Source organism: Metarhizium brunneum, chromosome 1 (genome assembly GCF_013426205.1).
Source record: "Metarhizium brunneum chromosome 1, complete sequence".
Classification (NCBI taxonomy): domain Eukaryota; kingdom Fungi; phylum Ascomycota; class Sordariomycetes; order Hypocreales; family Clavicipitaceae; genus Metarhizium; species Metarhizium brunneum.
In genome coordinates, this window is record NC_089422.1 from 4,079,590 (window position 1) to 4,101,651 (window position 22,062).

Here is a 22,062-nt window from a genome sequence, read left to right on the forward strand (position 1 = left end):
CAAGGATCTGACATCAAACTTCATTGGGCCACGGGAGGACCTGGGTTGGCTGGTGGGCTTGGCGTGACCCTAACCCTAGACGGGTGGAAGTGTACACTGTAACACCTCCTCGCCAGCCACTGTCCGTATCATTCCTCACATGGATGCTTGTAATCATAGGCACATTGTGATGACAGACTGTGTCTCCGTTACTTAATTCCGCGGCTCCCCTTCCGTTGCCCGGTGAGCAGACAAGTCTATATCCGCAGGTACGTAACAGTACTGAGGGGCCAAGATCCACGGCCTCCCACCTCGTTTGATAATATAATATACAAGTAGTAGCATCCTTCCCTCGTCTCTACTTCTACTCATCCAACTTGAATCCAAAAGCACTCCACTGTGACTCCCAAATCGAATCAGATACAACGACGAACTCCGTTGAGAGCTCGTGATTCCCAATCCCCATAACAAACGAAAAGAAAAGCCGAAAAAAAAACCAAGTAAAATAACGCCTTCTGGGTATTCCAGATTCCCGTTTTGTTTTCCCCTGTCGCTTTGCTCTACAAAACACTAACACAGACATTGCGAAAAAGACAATATATAACCACGTGGCCATGTCTCCTTGCTTCCTTATTCCGTTCTAAAATACTTCGCAACAGCCTCACGAAAGCAAATTCCGTAGCGATGGGCTTGCGCTTGCCCCGCTAGCCGGTCTATTTTCCGGGGGTCGATGTCCAAGCCCGCCAGCCGAGTGCGCCGATTCATGGCCAGCGGGCGGTGGTCCACCTGGCGGAGGCAGACCACTTCGAGCCAGTGGAGGACTCCCATGTGTACCGCCAGTATAGGACGGCCGTTGTGGGTGTAGTCCATGTGAGAATCCTTCTGATCGAGGAGGTAATACGCCGTTACTTAAGCCTGGAGAAGCACTATGCCGTGGTCCCGATGCAAGGGCCGGGGCAGGAGCGCTCCCATATGAGGGCACATAGGCAGACGATGCGGTCGTTCCGTTTAGTCGTCGCGGTGAGGGGGGCAATGCGCTTCCATATATCGGGGAGCCATGTGGACGCTGGTGTGGAACAGAGACTGCGGCCACCGGGGGCGGCCCCGACATAGACGGTGGCCGCAACGCTGTAAGGCCCGATGCTGGAGGCGGTCCAGTGTTGTGCAGTGGTAGTGGTGGCGGTCCTCCATTAATGTGTCGAGTCGGCGAGCCGTGTTGGCTCCCCCAATCGTTGTACGTTGTCCTTGGGGGCGGTACTTGGGGATAGCCATGAGATACTGGCCCAGGTCGAGAGCCGAGCGAATGCGCCTGCGAGTGTGTGGCAGGATGCCCTCCGGGTGGTGGCCCATGAGCTGCTGACGGGCCAGGTGCTGACGGGCCAGGTGCTGACGGACCATGGGATGGTGGGTGATGCAGCAGTGAATGGATTTCTGGACGCAAAGGAGCTGCTCGATAATCTGCAGAGAGTACTCGTGGAGGGCTTCGCAGCGATGGTGGTGCGGGTGTTTGGCTGTGTGATCCGCTCAAATGCTGTCGGGGAGGCTCTGCAACTGGTGGAGGCGATGGACGTGCAGCAGCAAATGACTTTGGCGTTCGGGGGTTCTTCTTGCACTTGTGGCATTGAAACTTGCGTTGCTCGACAAACTTTTGTGCCTCGAATCCAATCGCACCATGATGTCCATTTGTGAGTTGTTGTTCCTGAGTTTTCTCAATCGGCCACCATCTAGGTGTAACATCAATGCCGCAGGTAATGCACACCTTCTCTCCAGGCTGTTGAGCATTCGTTGCTGCGTCCATCGGTTCTCTGTTGCGCGAATGACTCGACGCGCCATTTGGAGCTGCCGCTGCTGTTGTTGCACTAATAGCCGATGTCCGTCGAGCACCCGGCACAAGAGGAAGGCCAGACATTTTGGCAGCAGCCATCATAAGATTAGCCTTGCGCACAGTGCCCGTCAGTCCCAGGTCTGCCTGCTTGTAATGTTGAACGTAAAGCTGTAGTGCGCTTAGCCCTGACTCGCTGACGACATCATACATCTTGTGAGCCATCGTCTTGGTGGGAATATGGTCTTGGCACCAGACTACGGCCGACATAGTTCCAATCTCTCCCTTTACCGTCACAATGTTGAACTGGTCGCGACGGCTACTCTTCACAGGTGTGATATCGAATGCAAGAAGGTGGCCTGCCTGGCGAGCACACTCCACGTGGTCTACAATTCCCGTTAGCCTTTTCTCATCTTTCGCATACGTTATTGCCCGCTACTCACAAGGTATCCGACATTGGTGGCAAGAGACACAGGCACCTCCTTGCTGGTTGCAGACCTGGCAGACCTCATCATATCTAGCACGGGGGATTGACGGGATACCCTCCGACGGTTCCAACGCCTTGGCATTACCGAACTTTACCTCAGGCGTCCATACTGCACAGGTAACATGAACCCAGTTGTTATCGGCCGTGCGCTTGAGTGGCTCTCGAGGGTTGACAGGCCGGTTGAGGTCTTCCTGTCTCTTGCGATAAAACTCGGCAGCCTTCCGCGCCTGCTGGACCTCCAGTCTCTCACGCTCGCGATCCTTGTCGGACATCTTCTTCTTATGGTGTGTGAGCTTGGGCTGCTCAATGAAGTCTTGTTCGGTGTATTCAACTGGACACAAGACGCATTTGTATTGCTAGACATTACTATTTAGTCACAGTACCAATCAACCTGTAAGCAGATGAGGAGAGCCCGGCACTTACAATTGAGACTTGTGGGCTCTTGTCATTCGAGCACATGTCACAAATCCACTTGCCTTGAATCCGATTGTCCATGACACCGTAGCAGTGACGATGTACTGTCAAGCGACACTCTCTGCAAGAGAGATGTTGGTCGCCCAGAGGCTCCATCTGGTCGCAAATGGCGCAGGGAAGAGTTCGTGGTTTTGGCAAGTCGGGAACAGGTGTAGTTTCCGCGGTTTTGTCCTTCTTTCGTGAGACTGTAGTATTGCTTCCAGCATCCGAGACTACAGCATCGGTGTCTCTCTCTGGTGCCCCCTTTAATTTTTTTCTTGGCGGCTCCAACCCGTTGACCGAAGTAGCTGGCGTGGAGCTACGATACGGACTCATTAAGCCCATATCTTCCGCAATCTGAATCTCTTTGAGAAGCTCCTCCTCCTGCTTCTTCTTCCAAATCTTGGCTCCAGATTGGCCAGCTTTCTTAATCAAGTCCTCCGGTGGCTCGTATCGAACAGCATATCGACGCCACAGCTCAGCACAACGTCGGCAAAGAGCCACCACAGACTGGTTGCCTTTGTCCTTGCTGGTTGCCCTGCCTCCGTTTTCGCTAAGAGGACCTTGACTAGCGGGTGCTCGACGCCATTGTCGGCAGTCTTGTGACTCACAAAACAGGCAGATAAAGCTGCGCTTCTGAACAAGAGCCTTTTCAGTGTCGAAAGCCGAATCGTCATCAGCGTCAGCCACATCATCAGCCGCCTTTGACGCAGCAGTTTCTTCCTTCTTGGCCAATTTCTTGCCTTTACGGCCAGAGTAAGACCCCCAGACCTGTCTGCCCCGCTCGGTCTTTTTCCAGGTATAGTACCACCGTACTACCGCACCGGGTGTCATTGTTTTCACATGTTTCATCACCAGGTGCAACTCTGACCCATACTTGGCTACTCCCTCCTCAAACTTCCTATTCTCAACCGGTGTCAGGGTCGGCTCCTTGAATGAGTCCCGTTTTGTGTCTGGAAGTGCCTTTAGAGCAGCAGCGGGATCATAATCGTGGCGGAATAATGTCTCCAGCGCAACATCTTGAAGATTTGTGGATCGTTCTGGGATGTTGAATCTCTTCGCCATGCCTTGAGCCTTGGTCATATAGCCGACAATATCATCATCACCGACGGTGTCGGAGGGTGGCGGCATCCAAAGTCGGGTAGACGTGGCGGCTGGATCGTTCTCGTCCAAATCTTCTCCGCGAACCTGATAGCCAGGTGGTTCATCCTGCACCCACTTGGGTCGCTTGGTCCGAAGCGCCTTCTCGGCCTCCTGAGCAATTTGAGCTTCTTTGGATAGTTTGGGGACTCCCCTGCCCTTTCTCGTCTCCAGCGGCTTGACATATTCAACCGGGCGCCCAGGCCAAACACCCACATTAGCTTGGTGTCGGGGTCCGATTCTTGTGCTTGCGCGAGGGTGGATTCGATCATCGTAATCAAGGGCATCCTCCGGTTTACAGTGCATGCCTAGGTAGCGCCATGGCCAAAGGCTTGCTTGATAAATCTGCTCCGCTGTGGCGTGATGATGCTCCTCGTTGTCCGCTGGGGTGGTGCGGTCGGTGATGATGCCGGGCATATCGTCGTCGTCGTCGTCCAGAGCATCATCATCGTCGGCATCGCCATTAGCGTCAGTGCCATTAGGGGTGTTGCGAGCCTCGAGCTTGCGCTCCTGGGCTCGGCTGCACGCTGCGCACGACCATGCGAAGCCTCGGGACGGCTTTTTGAGCAGGGGTGGTTTAACACAGTTCATGTGGTACGTGTTCTGACACACTGCACAATCCACCGAGTCATTACTGGAGATGAAGCAGAGTTAGTGGAAAGCAAACAGACAGAGGCTTCAGCGAGGAAGAAAGAAATGAAAGCAAATAAAATAAAAGCCGATCCCGCATGCTTCATATTTGAATTGGTATTTTGGCAACTTGCACAAAAATACAAACGCGCAGGGGCGGTAGATGGTAGATGTTTGGGCCCATGGCCATGGACGAGTATACCAGCTCGAAGAGCAAGGCGGCACATGTCGTTGCCAGTGGCGTCATGAATCGGGTGGGTGGTTGTTTTGTCTGGAGCATAGCACGGATAGGTGTGTGAGAGTTGGGAGACAGCCAAGCCCAGGAAGGAAGCATTGATGCAAGGTTCTCAAAGTGGGTGTGGGTGGGGGGTTTGAGCCAGTCAGGTCCAGACGTATCTGGACACAAAAGGATGGAAGGAGAGGAAAGAACGACGCAGGGGATAAGGCAGACAGAGAAAGTACTGCAAAGGCAGCTGCAATTGCATAGGCGACAGTCAAGCGAGTGGCCAAAAGACGTGGAGCATCCATGTCCAACTCCAGACTCGGCGAGTTGTAACGGGAGGGCTCTCTCTCTCTCTCTCGCCATGGTCGCAAGGCTCGAGAAATACACGATATTATGAGACGTCGACGGGTACGTACCTTGCGCAGTAGCCGCTGCATCTCTTGCAGAGCTTCACGGCGCTAGTCAGCTCCTTGCCACGCCCTTGCTCCACCAAGACAAACTTCCAGCGCTCATCTAGCACCTTCTTGACCTTGTCGGGCACGTTGACAATAGTCGAGGTGGGGATAAGGTCGTAGTTCTTCTGTATGTATCGGTCATACAGCTTTTCGTACCAGAAGCAGTCGGGTGTTCTGCGGTACGTTTCCAGGTTGTCGATGTCCACGCGATGCCGGATCTGACATTTTCCGCGCAGGGCCGTCAAAGGGCTGATGTCGGAATGCATAGTCGCAAAGAGCAGCCGCGTGTCCGTGTTCTTGCGCCCAATGTCCTTTGGTCTATAGAACCAGTTAATGCGCACCGAGTCCACACGCTTCGACTCGCCCTTTGCATGCACATGTAGAAATTCCATTATTCGTCCCAAGTAATAAGGTTCCCCGGGCGGTTCGCACACGAGGTACACATGATCTGCGACTCTTTGGTTAGCCGGCATGCTGGTGAAATTGCCCTGTTCTGCCTCCTTGGCCCTGTCCTCCCGAAATGAGTGGATCCCGGCCGCGCCGCTTGGTGCAATTGGCAGGATTGGTACGCAACAACCCAACCAAACTAGCAGAGAAGGTCGAGAGGATCCCAAGTCACCTCACACTCACTCGCACTCGAGAGCGCGGCTCTGTTGTGTCTGCATTGCGTCTGCCTTTTGTATCTGTGTCGGTGTCGGTGTCGGTGTCTGTCCGTGAAGCACTCACCATTTGGTTCCAACACTGTCCCATCGTCAGCCACCATGCACCCATTCGCATCCGGGCGGTGGTTGCAATTCTCAAACGTCAGCATGTTGGTCTCTGGCATCGGCGTGCCCTCTAGCTGTCCCATCTGCCCTGCTTTTCTCGTTGAGACTGCAGTCGCTTTTCGTTTCCGTGAACCCTGCGCCGCGCCAGATGTTGGCGCGCCCTGAGATGCACCGCCGCCAACGCCAACGCCAACACCACTCGGTGTTGAGCTCTTGGAGCCATTTTGATTTGATGCACCAACTGCTCTGGCTTCTTCTGCTGCAGCTCGTCGCGAACCGACTGCACGTGCCGCACCGTCGCCATTTGCAGCGACGTCTGATTTTCGCGACGACTTCTTGGGCACGTCTTGGTCCTTCTTGTCATAGTAGTCATAGACATCCATATCAATGTCCTTGTCTTCAGCATAGTTAATGCGGGCATTGCCCCCTCTGTTGCGGGAGCGCGTGCCGTAGCCCGCGGCCATATCAGCACCCAAATCCTTGGACGACGGATCAGGGTTTGATGAGGCGTTCACGGGATCGGGCGCTGACTGCGCGTCCGCATTTGTGACTTTGGAGTCCTGCTCAAATAATTTGCGTGGTTAGCAGTGTATGGACACATGGGTAAGTGAGCAAGGTATGAGGCACAACCACAATGTAAGAGCAGCGCAGAACAAAGCCAAGGATACGTTAAAAAGAAAGAGAGAAAAAAGATTTCCGGATATTTTAACAGGTGTCCAAGTATACGTGAAAAACTCACATTTTGTTGCGCCATGGCATCAACAGATCATTTGCGCGGCTGTGAGGTGAGGCGAATTTCGTATGAAGGCATGCCCTCGCCAGGTCTATGTGAATGATGAGAGATGATGTATGTGGGAAGTTGGACGGGGCGGCGAGGTAAAGAATAAGTGATATCTTGGAGTCGGCAAACTTGTCACATGCAACGCCGGGGTTTATAAAAACAAGAGATGAATATGAATAGTCTCGACGAGACAGAATCACGTCGAAACTGCGGCGTATGGAGTGGGAGACAAGGTTGAAAGAGAAGAGAGGTCTGGTTCCCAGACGCCGGGAGAGAGAAAGAAACGTCCTGGCGCCCCCGAGGCGGCGGCCCTGGTTTGGCTCGATACGTCCACGCTGGTACATAGTGAACTTGGGAACCAGAGCATGGGTGGGACGGCACTAGCGCCCTGGGTACAGGAAGCGTATCTGCTAGTGCCGAGCCGCGGTGCAAGGGCACGCGAAGCGATACAGTATACTTTATATATACATGCCACCCCCCGGCCATCAAGTGTGACCTTGGTCTCCACGCAGGCCCGCCGAGTCTCACACCATTGATGAGTGGACGGATCTCAACCCAGGTTTTTGTGAGGCGTTCATCAGCGCCCACCTTGGTTGCCCATGTTGTTGCTGGCGTCGTCAATTAAACGTCCTCCGGTGTTTGCCAAAGTGCCATCGCAGGGGAGGCATACTCGGTGACGCACTGCAAAGGAAATTTCAGGACGAACATGTCCCGACGAGGTATTAGTCCCTGCATTTGCTCTCCGTTGAGTGTCACCTCGTGCGTAAAAGCCGGGGGTCCTTGCACACTGACGTCGACGTCGCTAACTAATACGGAGTATATTATGGCAAGCAATTATCATAACAAGAACTACTTAGGCCCTTTGCAGGCGGCAGGATCGACTGGCGCCCTTTGGACATTTGCCATTTCCCCAGCGCAATAAACGTTGCGCAGGTGTGTCGGTGTGTTGGTCAGATATAGTGTTGCCGAGTCGGTGCAGGCTGGATGAAGGCAAGTGATTCAGGGCCAGATCTCAGGGAACAGGTTGTCGTGATGACTTTGCGCAGAACAAGAGATCTCAGCTGGCAGTCCCACGGCCCAGAAAACGCGCCATGCGTCCGAGTAGATGACGCGAACACGGATGTGCGTGTCACAACTTTTTTCAACAGTTGTAGTCACGAACGAGAGTCAAGAGGCAGTGCTTGGAGACTTTGGACTGAGCAATGGAGATGGGAGGGATGGCGTGGCTGTCAGGCCTCGCCACACAATGTGATTCTGCGTTGGCGTTTCGGGCTTTGTTTGTCCGTGCCTTCCTCTCTCTCTCTTTCTCTCCCTCTCTCTCTCTCGTCGATATGGCATGAGAAATCCGCTTCAACACCCCCGCTGCCTCTCCCGTGGCCCCGGGCTGCGACCCCAACAAAATGATGTGCATTGAAGGTGCAACTGGTAGCATCAAACATCAAACATCAAACACATCAAAACTCTGCCAATACATCCCTCGATGGGGAGTCAGTCAGAAATGGCAGTCCCTGCCAAACCCAGCTCAGCCCATGCAGGCAGCAACCAAGCGGGTTGTCAAGGTACCTCGGACAGTCTGCCAACTCTAATCAGCCACGACTGCCCATGGGAGTTTAGTCTGGCCCTCTTATTGTCTCTACTGCCACATGGCCATGCACAAAAAAGCACACAACTATTGCAGGCAGAAACGGGCTCTCTGGTAGCGTCTGCAAAAAGCCAGCTTGAAGACGGGCCATTGAACCATCAATCGCGCGTCGCCTGGCTGGCGTCGCCACCGGGAACCAAATACTAGGTCGCTTTCGACACGATGCGGCGCGATCTGGTTCATAGATTTGGGGGTCCAACGCAAGCACAGGCATGCCAAGGGCTATTTGATGGAGTCCACCAGCGCCAACTGGGCAGAATCTGAACCGAACAGCTGGCCGTGTCTTACATGCCAAAGCCGGCCGAGAACGGCGTAGTCTAGGGAAATGACGATGGTTTTGCCGAGTTCTGCTGTCTGCTGTCTGCTGTCTGCTGTCTGCCGTTTGCCCCCTCTTGGCCAGAAGGATGGCGACAGCCCTGACGAAAAGCAAAAAGTGAAAAGGCCCAATAGGTGGCTTTGTCCGCTTGGAGTCCTGTGCCTAGGCATCTTTACTAGTACGAAGAGACGGTTGATGTCATGTCACAGTACGGATATCTTGTATTCTCCGCAGGGCCCAGAGGGACAGGCCCAGTCCGGTACTTGATGTGCTCCAAGGGCCTCGACAGTTTGCTCGCGGGAGCTTCAATATTGGATAGGACAAGCACGGTTGGCTGTTGGCGCCGGCTTGTGTTAGGACCAAGCTCTGTGCTGTGGTTGTCATCGCGAGATCGCTGGCGAGCAGCTGAGACACGGTAAATTGAGTCAAAGTACTCGGCAGAACTGGAACTGGCGGGATATTGTACATGCAGTTGGCAGGTCAAGCCAGGATGGGGAGGGCGCAAGGGTCGGCAGGATTGACCGGGAGGCGAGGAGGAGTCGACCCGGTAGGCTTCCTTGGCTTCTTCTTCTTCTTCTTCGTCTTCCCCAGCCCTGAAACGACGGGAGAGAGGGCGAATAAGCGACTGAAGGAATTCGCCAGCAAACGGATCGCGGCATCGAGACAAGTCCGCAAGGCCAACAAAGATGCCCTAACAAAACTACGTGCGTGGTCGTGCATACATGGAAAGAAGTGGAAAATCGAAAATATGGAGTTGACTGCGAGTACCCAAGCCAAGGTTCACCCCCAAGGTCACCCGAGTCCAACCGGACGGCACTGCCGGGGGTCGTGGCGCAAGGCTCGACGACTGGCTCGACGTTTGGCTTCGAGGCACGGCGCCGCCCAACCACCACCGCCATCGCCTCAAAGTCGGCCTGTTGAATCCTTGCCCACGATTGCACCTCGGCGACAACATTAATCTGAGTCGAATTTTGTCTATGGCAAGTTCTCGGCGGGATGAGGCCACAGAATGAGAGGAGTCGTCAAGATGGGCGACTCTCTTTACGCATCGCGATATCTGGCCAGTCACTGAAACGATGTTTCGGCAGCGTCATGGAAAACAATACAGGGACACAACCCATTACATTGTATTATAACGCGCGACGACCGGCCAGGGCTGTCTCGTCAAGGTTTCCCTGTCCAGTGTTTTAGGCGCATTCATCGCCAACCCTGCAATACATATACTATACACAGGTACGATGCTGCCGCCTCCTCGGATGCTCAGGGATGCGGTAGTTGCAGCATGTTGTACAGCAATGAGTCCTAGGCAACAAGCACCCGGCCACCAGAAAGTGCCCGGTTGAGTTGTCTGTCCCTGATCACAGACTGCAGGTCATGCTGTATAATCTCGCAACACCTACCTGCCGTGATTGTGGTGTGCAGCGGGACAGGCACAACTGATCAGCAGGCATAAAATGTCAGCGAGTTATTTTGGGCGTCTGGAGAGAGTGCGCTTGCAGACATGGTCAGAAACAACTGTAGAGTGTGGTGTGTGGTTGGGGCCAACGTGAGGTATGTACTTAACACATGCCAGTAGTGTCGACAGGCTCCGACAAGGACATCTAGAGCCTTCTAAGTGTCGATACAGACTATGCACACATACGGGGTACATGTACGTACACACTGCTACCTGGGTACTCGAGGTACCCAGTAGGTACCTAGGCACGTCCTAGTACTCCAGTCCGTAGGATGGACGGAGTGCTGCGCACACGTACAGAGCGCCAGGCACATCTGCAGTCGTCCCCAGACCATGCATCCCCGGCATAGGCGTGCAGGGAAGAGTTAATATGCATGCACAGGCGTGCAAGCAGGCGAGCAGGCAAGCAGGCAAGCAGGCCAGGTCAACCCAACAGGCAAAGGGGCCCCAGCCGTGAGCGTGGTCGAAGAGCTACATGTACAAAACTCAGACGACGGCAAACGGAACACGGATGGATGTGGTGCATCTTGGTCTCGCCAATCACCGGCAGCCTCGACGTCAAAAGGGAATGGCGCAGGGTTTTGCCATGCCGACCAATGGCGGGTCGCGGGGCAGCCCTCGAAGAGCCCTGTAAATCGGGATCAATATTGCAGCGTGCGCCAGACGCCGCGGGCTCGGAAGGGAGGGGGGTGTCGTGATGCGCAGGTGGGCGACATCTGGAGGGAGGTGGGAGGGGGGCGGGTGAATAGTGGGAGGTACAAAGTACATGCCTACTCTGCACCCTCTTTGCGCCAGACAAAGTAATAAGGTGTCAGCAGGTGTCAGGAACGCCCCGCGTTTTAGTGGCCCAGTGTCTTTCCGCCAGCTTTGCTCCTGCCCTCTTTAACCTGCGTTCGTTCACGTCACACGCTGCACGTGACGACGCGTGAGAAATTAGGAGCACTAAACACGCTTGCCAACTGCCACCGCGACATGCTTCAAAAAAGACCGATGGCGCTTCAACAATCGGCCCCTCCTGCTTTGAGTAGGTGTGCTGTTCGAGTACATGAACCAGATTTCTTTTTCAGTTGCTAATTCCTGTCAAAATGTTTTAAATCCTCCTTCAAGATGCAATAAAATCGCTTTGCTGAATGCATGCAGTTCGTGCATCAGATCTCCTGGCCGCCACCGCTTGTCGCGTCTGACCATGCCCACCCGGTCTTCCTCCTCGCGATTTCCTACTCACCCTCACCATGAAGAGCATGCAGGGTCTTTTGCACAAGACCAGCCTTCAAACTGCTCATGAACAGCAACAACGCTTCTTTGCTCCGCAATCTGTCGCTGGCCAAAAACGGCCGTGGTCCAGTAACGATGGCTTTGTTACGTCTCATCAACATGCTACTACTGCCACGAATTCCCCGTCGCATTCCATTGTTCACTTCCAGAAAGCCATTAGTCTTCCGTCAGCTCCCAAACGACTGTCCGCGAGTAAGATCACGCAAGTGTCAGGTCATCATACAACGGGAGAGTACTCACAGCGAAGGCTTATTTCCGCAACACCACTTTCCTCTCAAGACTCCGAGCTAGACCTTGCCCATCAGACATACGGCCTCCCGCGCCAAATTGTATCTAACTTTTCTTTATTGGGTATAAATCACATTTATCCTTGGCAAAAGAATTGCTTAAAAGGCCCGGGCCTTCTGACTGGGGAGAGAAACCTGGTGTATTGTGCGCCAACCGGAGGAGGTAAATCCTTAGTGGCAGACGGTGAGCCTGACTGTTGGCATTATCTCATTTGTTTCACGCAACTGATTATTAAACCAGTGCTTATGCTGAAGCGAGTCATTGAGGAAGCTGGTACTAAAGCGCTTCTTGTTCTTCCATACGTTGCACTTGTACAAGAAAAAGTAGGCTGGCTGCGCAAGGTGGTTCAACACGTCAAGATTCTCGATGATTCCATGCCCCAAGGTGCCGAAAATGGTCCCTGGCGTCGGCGAGCAGATTACGGTACAATTCGAGTAGTTGGCTTTTTTGGAGGTGGAAAAGTCCGAGCAACCTGGGACGATTTTGACATTGGTGTTTGCACATTGGAGAAGGTGGGGAGTTGTGATAAAAGTTGTACCAGCATAACGCTGACTTGTCATCCAGGCAAATGCCCTGGTCAACACCGCTATTGCTGATGGCTCAATATCGAAGCTTCGGTCTGTAGTATTGGATGAACTTCACATAATTGATGACGATCATCGGGGCTATATCCTCGAACTTATTGCTGCCAAGCTGGTCTGTCTTGGCCAGCAAGTTCAACTTATTGGAATGAGCGCAACACTTCCGGTAAGCAGATATAGTGCTACTGTCAAGTTCGTCTGGTACTGACCACTGGTAGAACTTGAATTTGCTCGCCGCGTGGCTACACGGGCACACTTATGAGACACGATATAGGCCGGTACCAATAGAGGAACATTTGGTGTACGACGGCAAGGTCTTTCGAGCAGGTCCCAATGACGGACTAGGGCATACCCCTTCACAATTGAGTAGCCAGGATGTGTCGGCAGGGAAGACAGCACCTGTCCGGCGAATAGAGAACTCTATGCACAAAGAATTCACAGACTCGGTGTTAAATGCAGTAGTGTCTCTCGCTCATGAAACTGCTTGCATGGGTTATGGAGTGCTGGTTTTTGCTGGTAGCCGCGGAGTGTGCGAGTCTGATGCTCGCTGGATCAGCCGGGTCATGCCCCAGTTGCACGAGCTTGCAGCAGACGTCCTTAAAAAGCGTCTGGATCTTTTGGGGGATCTGCGTAGTTTGAGTACAGGGGCAGACCCAGTTCTCGAAGAAACCGTTCTTTATGGGGTAGCCTTTCATCGTAAGTCTGGTTCGCCCTGTCACTTGCTTTTCCACGTCAGCTAATCAACTTTTCCCAGATGTAAGTTTGTTTGCACGCTGCTCTGAAAGCCGTTACTAACTGAAAAGGCCGGTCTAACTAGCGAGGAGAGAGATCTCATTGCTGCGGCTTACGATGCTGGGACCATTCTGGTATGCATAGCAACTTGCAGCCTGGCTGCTGGTATTAATCTGTGAGTAATCAAAAATTGGCCATTTCCTCTGCGAGATCACTCTACTAATGATGATTAGACCCGCTCGTAGGGTAATTTTGCACAATGTTAAAATGGGCGGGGAGTACATCGGTCCTGCCATGCTGAGACAGATGCGAGGTAGAGCTGGCAGACAAGGGAAAACGCAGCTCGGAGAAACATATCTGTGTTGTCGGCAACCAGACTTGGAGCACGTTCTAGAGCTCATGCATGCAGACATACCAAAAGTTTCAAGCTGTCTTAGTACAGAGAATCGGCGTATTCAGCGGTAAGATATTCTGTCACTATCAGCCTATACCAACTGACCATGTTGCTAACTTGTAGTGAAGAGCATTATTGGAGGTGATTTCCATTCGTCTGGCTACCAGCCGCGAATCTATATCTGACTACTTTTCCAATTCCCTGCTGCAATGGTCGCAGTCACCAGATTTTGTCCACAAAGGCATAGAACTAAGTCTCGAGGAGCTTCAAAGTATGGGCCTCATCATGCCCGATTCCTCCACAGGTTACGCTCCCACACAACTAGGAAAGGCTATCGTTGCATCGGCCATTGATCCAGACGATGGTGTCTTTGTTCACAAAGAGCTTGTCAAAGCGCTACGAGCATTTGTCATGGACGGTGAGATGCACATACTCTATGTATTCACTCCAGTTCACAGCTTTGGCACAACTGTCAATTGGCAAGTCTTCCGTAATGAAATGGAGTATCTGGATGAAAGCGGCATGCGAGTACTTCAATTCCTTGGAATCAAGCCCACTTCTATTATCCGTCTGTAAGTAAGGTCAATACAGAGTCGACGTCCCTACACACCACTGATTGTCAACAGTGCTCAAGGCGCCATCCTGAAGGAGACGACGGTTGAAGAAAAGCGAATGGCCCGTGTCTACCGCCGTTTCTACCTGGCTATGCAACTACGTGATCTTTGCAACGAAGTTCCTATTCATGCTGTCGCTCGCAAATACGACATGCCCAGGGGTTCAGTGCAAACACTATCGCAGACATGTCAGGGATTTGCAGCGGGCATGGTCAAGTTCTGCGAACACATGGGTTGGGGGTACGTAGTCATCTTGTCCCAGCTCACAAGCCTTTCAACTACTAACGCCAATACAGCCCAATGGCTGCAGCGCTAGACCACTTCTCAGACCGTTTAATGGCAGGCGCGAGGTCTGAGCTCCTAGCACTCTCAAAGGTGCCCTTTATCAAGAGTCGCACAGCGTACGTATATGAAACCGGAAATTTACAGTGTGAGAGGCATGCTAAATTCCCACGTTAGGAGAGTTTTCTTTGAAAATGGATATCGAAGTGTGGCAGCTCTAGCCAACGCCAATCCGAAAGACTTGGTCCCCATACTTATGCAGGTATGTTGTCTCAAAACATGATACAAGTAGGGCGTGCGACAACTAACCCGGTTAGGCACAACCGAATAAGTTGCGGATTAAGAGCCAGAATGATGAATTGATGGAAGAGAAAATGCTTGCTAAGGCGAATGTGATTTCGTCGGCGGCAAATAGACTTTGGAGTAAGCTTCATGTCCTGACAGGATTGATGACACGGTTCATGACATGCTGACTGGATGTAGATATACAAATGCAGGCTGAGATGGAAGAGGAATAGCAAGCATCAATTAGACAACTTGTATAGCACAGGGAACGGGTGTCACAGTCAGACGTGGATATATCGTATAAATGTCGGGTACGCTTGAAGGGTTTTTGGAATTTTGTGAAAGCCTACAATCTTGCAAGAATTGAAAATCATCTTTGCCTTGCTCCATGAGTCCTTTCAAGTGACTTAATCCAAGACGTCGTCCCTCAGGCTGAACAGCTGATGCATCACCTCATCAGCCTTGGCTCTCACAGCGTTATGGTACATGACGTTTGTCTCAAACACCTTGCTGCCCTTGACCATATCCGATGTGTCCTTGGCCAAGTGGTATTCAACATACATGTCCTCGACATAGGAGGCGGCGTAAAACGGAACCTTGTTGTTCCGCAGACGCGCCTCGTCATACAGGGCCGGCCAGTCTGTGTAAGTTGCCAGTTTTTCGGCGACGTCACGAAGGGGTGTCAACTCGGGGTAGGTATCAAAGTGAAAGGGGAAGATCATCTCGCCGCTAAAGTAGAGCGGTCCGGTGGACTGTGCTGCAGCGAAGTCCGGGTTAAGCCATGAATAGGGCCCGCCGAGGATCCTGCCAACGCGGTTTGCCGCCCAGTTGGACGGTCCCCGGGGCCCGTCGCAGTAGATGGCCTCGTGGAGAATGGCGTAGATGATGTTGGTGTCGAAGGGGGTAAACGACTCCAGTGGTGCCAGGGCAGCGCGCGTAAAGAAACCGAACTGGTCGAGGGATGCCTTGAGGGTGGTGAGGGTGCTGTGGACAGTGTCGAATCCGCCGTGGCCGCCAAAGGCAATGCCGATTGTCAGGAGACGCTGGACGGTCAGGAAGCCGCCAGCCGGGAGGGGGATCCTGCCCCCTTGGCCCTCGATGTAGGTGGCGATCTGGCGGAGGACACGGGCGTCCTCGGGGAACTTGGCGAAATACTGCTCGTTGCGCTCCGTCGTCTTGCGGAACGTCGCGTCGTAGACCTGGTCGATTGTCTTGCCGACAGGGGCGAGACCGCCCGTCAGGAAGGACTCCCGAACACCTTCCGGGTGCATGGACAGATACGACAGGGTGATGAAGCCGCCGTAGGACTGGCCAAAGGTAGACCACTGGGTCTTTTGTTCGGGCCAGCCTGCTGTCAGGAGCTTCCGGACAGCCTCGCAGTCCCGCACGGTGTTGTCCTGGCGCATCAGACGCAAGTACTTGGCCTGGGCATCGGCATCGCCAACATTGGCGAGCATGGCTGTTGACACGGGCGTGCTGAGACCGGTGCCGCGATGGTCGATGTACAGGACTTGGTATCCGCGAGGCAGGGCCGCCCTCGTGACGGGGTGGTCGGCTGGTGCCCGGTTGCCGAAGCCAGGGCCGCCCTCGAGGTATATCATGTAGGGCTTGGTGTTTTTCAGGGCATCTTCCTCGTCGGGCGGGAAGATGGGCGACTCATGCTTCACGACACGCCTAGCGTAGAGCTGGATGGACGACGCAGAGGGGTTCTCATAGTCGAGGGGCACTTGGAAGAAGAAGGTTGTAATTTTGAGCTGGCCGGGAAGAAGATGGTCCTGGCTGCTGAGCAGCTTGGCTGGGGGAATGTCTAGAATTGCTGGTCCCATGTTGTTTGGTGTTGGCTGTTGGCTGCTGGCTGTTTCTGGAGATGGGGTTCACCTGCAGTTGTGGCGTGGAGAGGCGGTGATCACGGATGATGCGTGGGGGAATCAATAGGTTGGTCGACTCCGACAACTCGACATGGGCCCATGTCGCTTCCATCTTGGAGCACTTGAGGCTTCGAGTCTTGGGGGATATATATAGTATGTGGAATATGTGGAATAATAGCTAGTCACCACGAAGGTACATGTGTTGCCTATGTGTTGCCTGTGCCGGTGTAACCCATAGACTAGACTCAGTGGGGAACTAACCCTTCAAGTGACACAGAGATTGGCAGTCGATGTGCGTGTCGGGATGTGCGGTGTTGATGGCATGGGTACTCCGTACTCCCATCTGTAGGCATCTAGGCACCGTTCCTGGTGGTTGAGGCACGCGCTGCAAAGGGTTGGGTCATCCTCTGCCGGGAAGACAGTAAGGTGATGGATAGTGGACGACGTGTGATGGGTTGCTTTAAAATGGTGGTGGCGGGTGGTGGTTGTACAAGATGGTGCATGCACATTGTACATGGTGATGTGTGGTGACAGTCGGTCGTGATGGTGGCCCACCTGGCAGGTACTACAATAGGTACTTAATCCAAGGCTACGTGCACATGTAGTGACATCAATATACGGAGTAATGTAAAAACAAAGACGGATTGTGTGCTCCCGCTTTCCACTATCGATAGACCTCTTGTGACGAGAAGATTTACTTGAGAAAGAAATACAATGCCGTCCAGGGTAGGACGCGAGCCAACACTCCGATGTCCGACACCGAGCCGAAGGGGAGATGGATAGTCGATTAAACTCGCCATCGTTCCACTTCTCGTCTATCGGGCGTCAATGGTGATTCGGAGGGGAAAGTGGAGGTTATTGATGGAGAGTACGTGGTGCATCTAAAATCACGCCGCTTGTGCCAATTCGCAACCGCCGCGTTTGATCACGACGCATGCTGACCGGCTTGAGTCTGGCATCATTCCTGGCCTTGAGTCCTGGTGTGACTATTCCGGAACCCCGTACAGAGTAACTAGTACTCCAGTTGTTGATTAACAGCTAAAGAGTGGCTGACGAATCAGCTCCAAACTGCTCTTGGAGGACACTGAGCAATGCTCCATCTCCACCAGACAAGTCCACTACCCACTGCCCACTGCCCACTCCAGCCCTCTTGGGCCAGTCACAGTCCGCCGACCCTTGGCCCGGTACTGCTGGGCCTCTAAATCCTTTCTTAGCAAGCATCGCTTCATCCGCTCCTTCCCTCTCTCTTTTTTTCCCCTTCACATCCAACCCTCGCGCCGTGGGCATGGACCAACTTCACCTTACTCACTCTTTGGCCGACGCTTTCAACGCTCTTGCTGACGAGGTTCAGATCCTGGCTGATCGAAAGACCGTCCTCGAGCACAAGCTACGCTTTGCCCATGAGCAGGTAAGCCTGGCATATGCCCTCTGGTTGCATTGTTCGTTCCTCCAACCCCCAAGCCTTTGGTCATACCACCACCAGGAAGCTTTGCTTGGCAGCGCCAACACGCCTCCGGCATGCATTGCACAAGCTGCCCTCACTTTCCCATTCACCAGAACTGCTGGTTTGCATTCGTCGTTGAATCAACATGATGAGATATCATTAGCTCTAGATCAAGAGCAGCTGGCTACAGCCTGACTGCCGAGATTGACACCATTTGACTCTGATACTTTTTTCTCGACGTCATTAGTCTATTCCCACCTACCACGCGCAGCCTTACAGCATCATTGTAATCCGACTGACATTCCTCCCCTCTAGTTTCAATATTTGGCGGACAAATATGCCGCTGGAACGCCAGAAATAGCGGAAACGCTGGCCAAACTACAGCTCCCACCGCACACTTCCGTCGACGACACTTCGCCCGTTCCCCTTCCGCAGCGACGCTCCACTCCCCAGCCTCTACACCAGATTGCTGTCATCATCCGTGACGGACGCCGAATGGCCAGCAAACTAGTTGCACTGAGTTCTTCGAGCAAGACCACCGGCTCTAGCCGAGAGACACTCTCCCGCACTTCTCAAGACGAGACCTCCATGTCCACCGCCTTGGAACAGGACTTCACAGTCGAAGGGAAGAAGGGCAATCTGCAATGCCCCTTCTCCAAACGGGTGTCGGTCAGCGGCACAAATGATGGCGAGAGCAGACCGAGTGTTGACCACACGCCTCACAGCTCTGCCGACCCCATTTGTGCTGCCATGTTCGAGGAGGCCACTTCACAGCCTGCCCCGAATGGCACCTCCTCCAAGTGCCCAATCCGCTTCATGGACAAGCATTCGCCCGAAGAGATTGCACACTATGTGGAGACCCACAAGCATGAGCTACCGCGCAGTCATGAGGTGTGCTTGCGTCGATATCAACGCAACGAAACACAGATCAAAAAGCTTGACTCCAAGTATGGCAACATTGTGAGCATGATTGAGGGGCTCAGCCAGCTACATCAACCCATGCTCCCGGAGTCGGAGGAGCAGTTGCAACAACGCGACGCAGGAGATGGCGATTCCAACGTCCGAGTCGAAACCTGGGCACAGGCTGTGAGCGGCACCGCCGAATCCGATGCCAGCGAAGAATTGCCCCCACTAGATGAAGACCGCCAGAGCCACTTTGATCGCCCACTAAAGGAAGTTCGCGTTGGAGAGTCACCCAGTCGGCCATGGGGTATCTCAGTGCCCATCTACGAGCTTTCAGGTCACGAAGATGAACATCCTCTTTCGCCGCCGCCAGCGCCTGTCAGGATGTCGACCGCTGTTCATGACCATGTACCACCAGCTGCCACGAATGGAGCTGGTAAATGTCCCTTTGATCATACAAAATTTTCCGCCGGCTTTGCTGGACCACCGCCATCTACCCCAAAACCTGAGGAAAAGCCCAGTGAACCGGTACAAGGTCTTGGGCTCGGGGACACGCCTTTCACCAACTTGAAAGAGGCACCACCTACCACCACAGGGCCTCCACCCCAACCAACCTTTATCAACCCAGCCTCCACGCATGCTGAGGATAGTAGGGGGCCGCAGATGGTCTTCACCGGGCCAGTCTTCATTGGATATCCCATGGACCAGGCTATTGAATTTATGAACCGCTATCGAGGACCTCAGTGAGGTCATCTCGTTCTTTGATGCTGCGTTTGATTTTATGCTAGCGACTTTATATCACCTGTTTTTTCATTTTATTTTTTTTCATCTTGCAAGCGTCGGCGTTTTGACTTTTGTGCCTCAGAGCAGGGAAATGAGTATGAACACTAGGAATCATTTGGCGGATTGGGGAGTTGCAGGCGGGATATTGTACGAATTTGCTTCAAAGACTAGGACTAACGAAGGGGGCTACTGGCGCACTCTGATTTTCATGATATCACATGATCTATATTTTTAACCTAGACGCTTTTGCTCCACGGAGCCCCTCTATGATAGTAATAAATCCACAGGAAAATGTGGATACAAACAATACACTATTACACGTATATTGCAACGATTGTTGTTGTAGAATTCAAATGGGCTCGAGCAAACTCGCCTGAGCCAAGAGACCCTGTATCCCACTGAAGTGATGCATTACTCAACCATCTAGTTTGTGTAAAGGCCCGCCAAAAGAGAAAAAAAGTCACATATTCTGAACAGTTGCCTCCACCCTCAAAGGCGACTCTAGTTGTATCTCGGTTTACACGGGAAAAGAGGCGGCGCTCTTATCTATTGGGCTTACGGCTGCTGTCGTCGTCGTCGTCGTCAAAAGTGCCCCAGGCGTTTGCTTGCGCGCCCCAAAGCGACACGTCATCACCTGACATGATGGCCGCTGCGTCCTCGGAGTCCAAGAGCGTGGCGTCGGTGTCGTCGATGTCGTCGTAGCGGCCGCTCCCTTGCTCAACATGGCCAATGTCCTGACCCTCCTCGAGGGCGAGTTCGGCAGCGCGAGCCATGGTGCGGCGGTAGATGGCGAGGCCGACGGCTAGACCGATGATGCCGCCGACGGCCATGCCGATGTAGTTGACGGCCTTGTCGCCGGCGGTCATCTTGTCGCCTTCTTCGGCGAGGACGGCCAGGCGGCTGCCGATGAAGACGTGGATGAGCAGCTTGGGGCTGTCAATAGCAGTTGGTTAGCTGGGGTGACGAGGGCTACTACACAGGGGGTGACACGAGGAGCGGAGGAACTTGCGTTGACAGAGCCGTGGAAATCGCAAACGACAGCGGGGTTATGCTTGGGATTGTGGCCAGGAAGCCGTTGCTCAGGCTGAAGGGCAACGGGCAGAAGCGGATAGCGGTCAGGTAGAGGATGCCGTCTCGGCGCAGGACCTGGCCCAGGGCGATGAAGCGGTGGTCCTTGCCGACCATTCGGTCGACGTATCTGCTCAGGACGGTGCGGCTGGCGAGGAAGGCGGCGAGGCTGCCGAGCGTGCAGGCCACGGCGGCGACGGGCCACCCGTTGGGGAAGCCGTACACGAGACCGGCGATGGTGTTGGCGGTCGAGTACCCGATGAGCGGGGGAAAGGCGGTGACGAATATGAGGGCGAAGACGATGAGCCAGCCGCCGGGGAGCTCGCGCCACGACTTGGCAACGGGCGTCAGCCAGCTGAAGAAGCGGTGCGAGTAGACAATGGTGAGGACGATGAGGGCCCAGCCGAGGAGGCAGCCGAGGACGGCGAGGACGCGGTACAGCAGCGACAGGCTGAGGTAGTACTGGATGAGCCAGCGACTCCAGTCGAGACATTTCCTCCAAGCTCGCTGGAGGAGCGTTCGGGGCGCGCTTGACGAGCGGGCGCGCAGCATGGCGTTGGAGAGGCGGCGCGACGGCGAGAAGCTGCGGCGCGACCAGCGGACGGGCTCGGGGGAGGCCCTGGCGGAGGAGGAATCGGATGGTGGCGATGGCGATGGCGATGAGGATGATGATGGCGGCGGTGGTGGTGATGGCGAGGACGATGGGGGCGACGTGCGCCGCGGCTGGTTGGCCGCCGAGTAGCCCGAGGCCATGGTGCGATGGGGTTTGTGCGGGATCGAGGCGATGCGGCGGATGGGAAGAGGCTACGGTTGCATGATGTGGTGGTTCTGGTGAAGGCAAAAAAATACTTGGGTCGATGCGGTGGCCGCTCGGATGTTCGGTGATGCGGCGGAAGTAGTACTTCGTGGGTCAACGGGTGGCGGTAGCAAGTTAACACATACTACTACATAAATGCTCAGGGGACGGACCAAGATGGATGGCTTGACAAAAGCTTTCCTGGTGTTGCACAATAATGACTTTGGTGGTTTTTTTGACAATGCAGAGCGAGACGCGTGGCGATGGAAGGTGTGTGTTTCACAGGCTGATTTGACGGATGACCCAAGACTGACGTTGGGTCAACCGGGCACAAGGGGGGTTTGGGGGGGTTTGGGGGGGTGTCACGGCGTGAGGCTTGAGCCTGGCACCTTCTCAGCTAGCAATCAAGGGAACCAGCGTGTGAGTGGCTCCGAGTCTAAGCAGCCCTGCCCCACTTGCTCTGCTTCGGCTGCTGCCGGCGTCTAAAAAAAACTGGTATTGTTTGTGGTGCAACATCACTTTTTGTCTTTCGTTTTGGTCATGGCTCGGCTCAACAGGCGGCCATGGTGCGCTAAAAAACCATTCCGACAACGTTATG

General features: G+C 53.9%; 5 protein-coding genes across 5 annotated transcripts; 2 read left to right on the plus strand and 3 right to left on the minus strand.

The window, feature by feature from the left end:
- Positions 1-987: 987 nt before the first annotated feature.
- Positions 988-6,710, minus strand: snt2 (Lid2 complex component; the record flags this gene model as incomplete). Its single annotated transcript, XM_066129727.1, has 7 exons — positions 988-1,490; positions 1,549-2,187; positions 2,245-2,644; positions 2,712-4,515; positions 5,151-5,637; positions 5,916-6,516; positions 6,696-6,710. The coding sequence occupies 7 exons, from the start codon at positions 6,708-6,710 to the stop codon at positions 988-990; spliced, it is 4,449 nt and encodes a 1,482-aa protein (XP_065985639.1).
- A 4,673-nt stretch (positions 6,711-11,383) lies between these two features.
- Positions 11,384-14,835, plus strand: TEB (Helicase and polymerase-containing protein TEBICHI; the record flags this gene model as incomplete). Its single annotated transcript, XM_066129728.1, has 13 exons — positions 11,384-11,897; positions 11,955-12,226; positions 12,279-12,461; positions 12,514-12,991; positions 13,032-13,051; positions 13,099-13,202; positions 13,261-13,488; positions 13,550-13,993; positions 14,048-14,275; positions 14,332-14,436; positions 14,495-14,579; positions 14,635-14,740; positions 14,801-14,835. 13 exons carry the CDS (start codon positions 11,384-11,386, stop codon positions 14,833-14,835), a joined length of 2,802 nt encoding a protein of 933 aa, XP_065985888.1.
- A 174-nt stretch (positions 14,836-15,009) lies between these two features.
- Positions 15,010-16,428, minus strand: pip_0 (Proline iminopeptidase; the record flags this gene model as incomplete). Its single annotated transcript, XM_014693803.1, has 1 exon — positions 15,010-16,428. The coding sequence occupies one exon, from the start codon at positions 16,426-16,428 to the stop codon at positions 15,010-15,012; it is 1,419 nt and encodes a 472-aa protein (XP_014549289.1).
- A 1,327-nt stretch (positions 16,429-17,755) lies between these two features.
- On the plus strand, positions 17,756-19,564 carry G6M90_00g012340 (uncharacterized protein; the record flags this gene model as incomplete). The annotated part of the gene is made up of 2 exons (XM_014693802.1): positions 17,756-17,878; positions 18,230-19,564. 2 exons carry the CDS (start codon positions 17,756-17,758, stop codon positions 19,562-19,564), a joined length of 1,458 nt encoding a protein of 485 aa, XP_014549288.1.
- A 578-nt stretch (positions 19,565-20,142) lies between these two features.
- Positions 20,143-21,421, minus strand: tvp38 (Golgi apparatus membrane protein; the record flags this gene model as incomplete). The annotated part of the gene is made up of 2 exons (XM_066129729.1): positions 20,143-20,533; positions 20,610-21,421. The coding sequence occupies 2 exons, from the start codon at positions 21,419-21,421 to the stop codon at positions 20,143-20,145; spliced, it is 1,203 nt and encodes a 400-aa protein (XP_065985675.1).
- Positions 21,422-22,062: the final 641 nt, after the last annotated feature.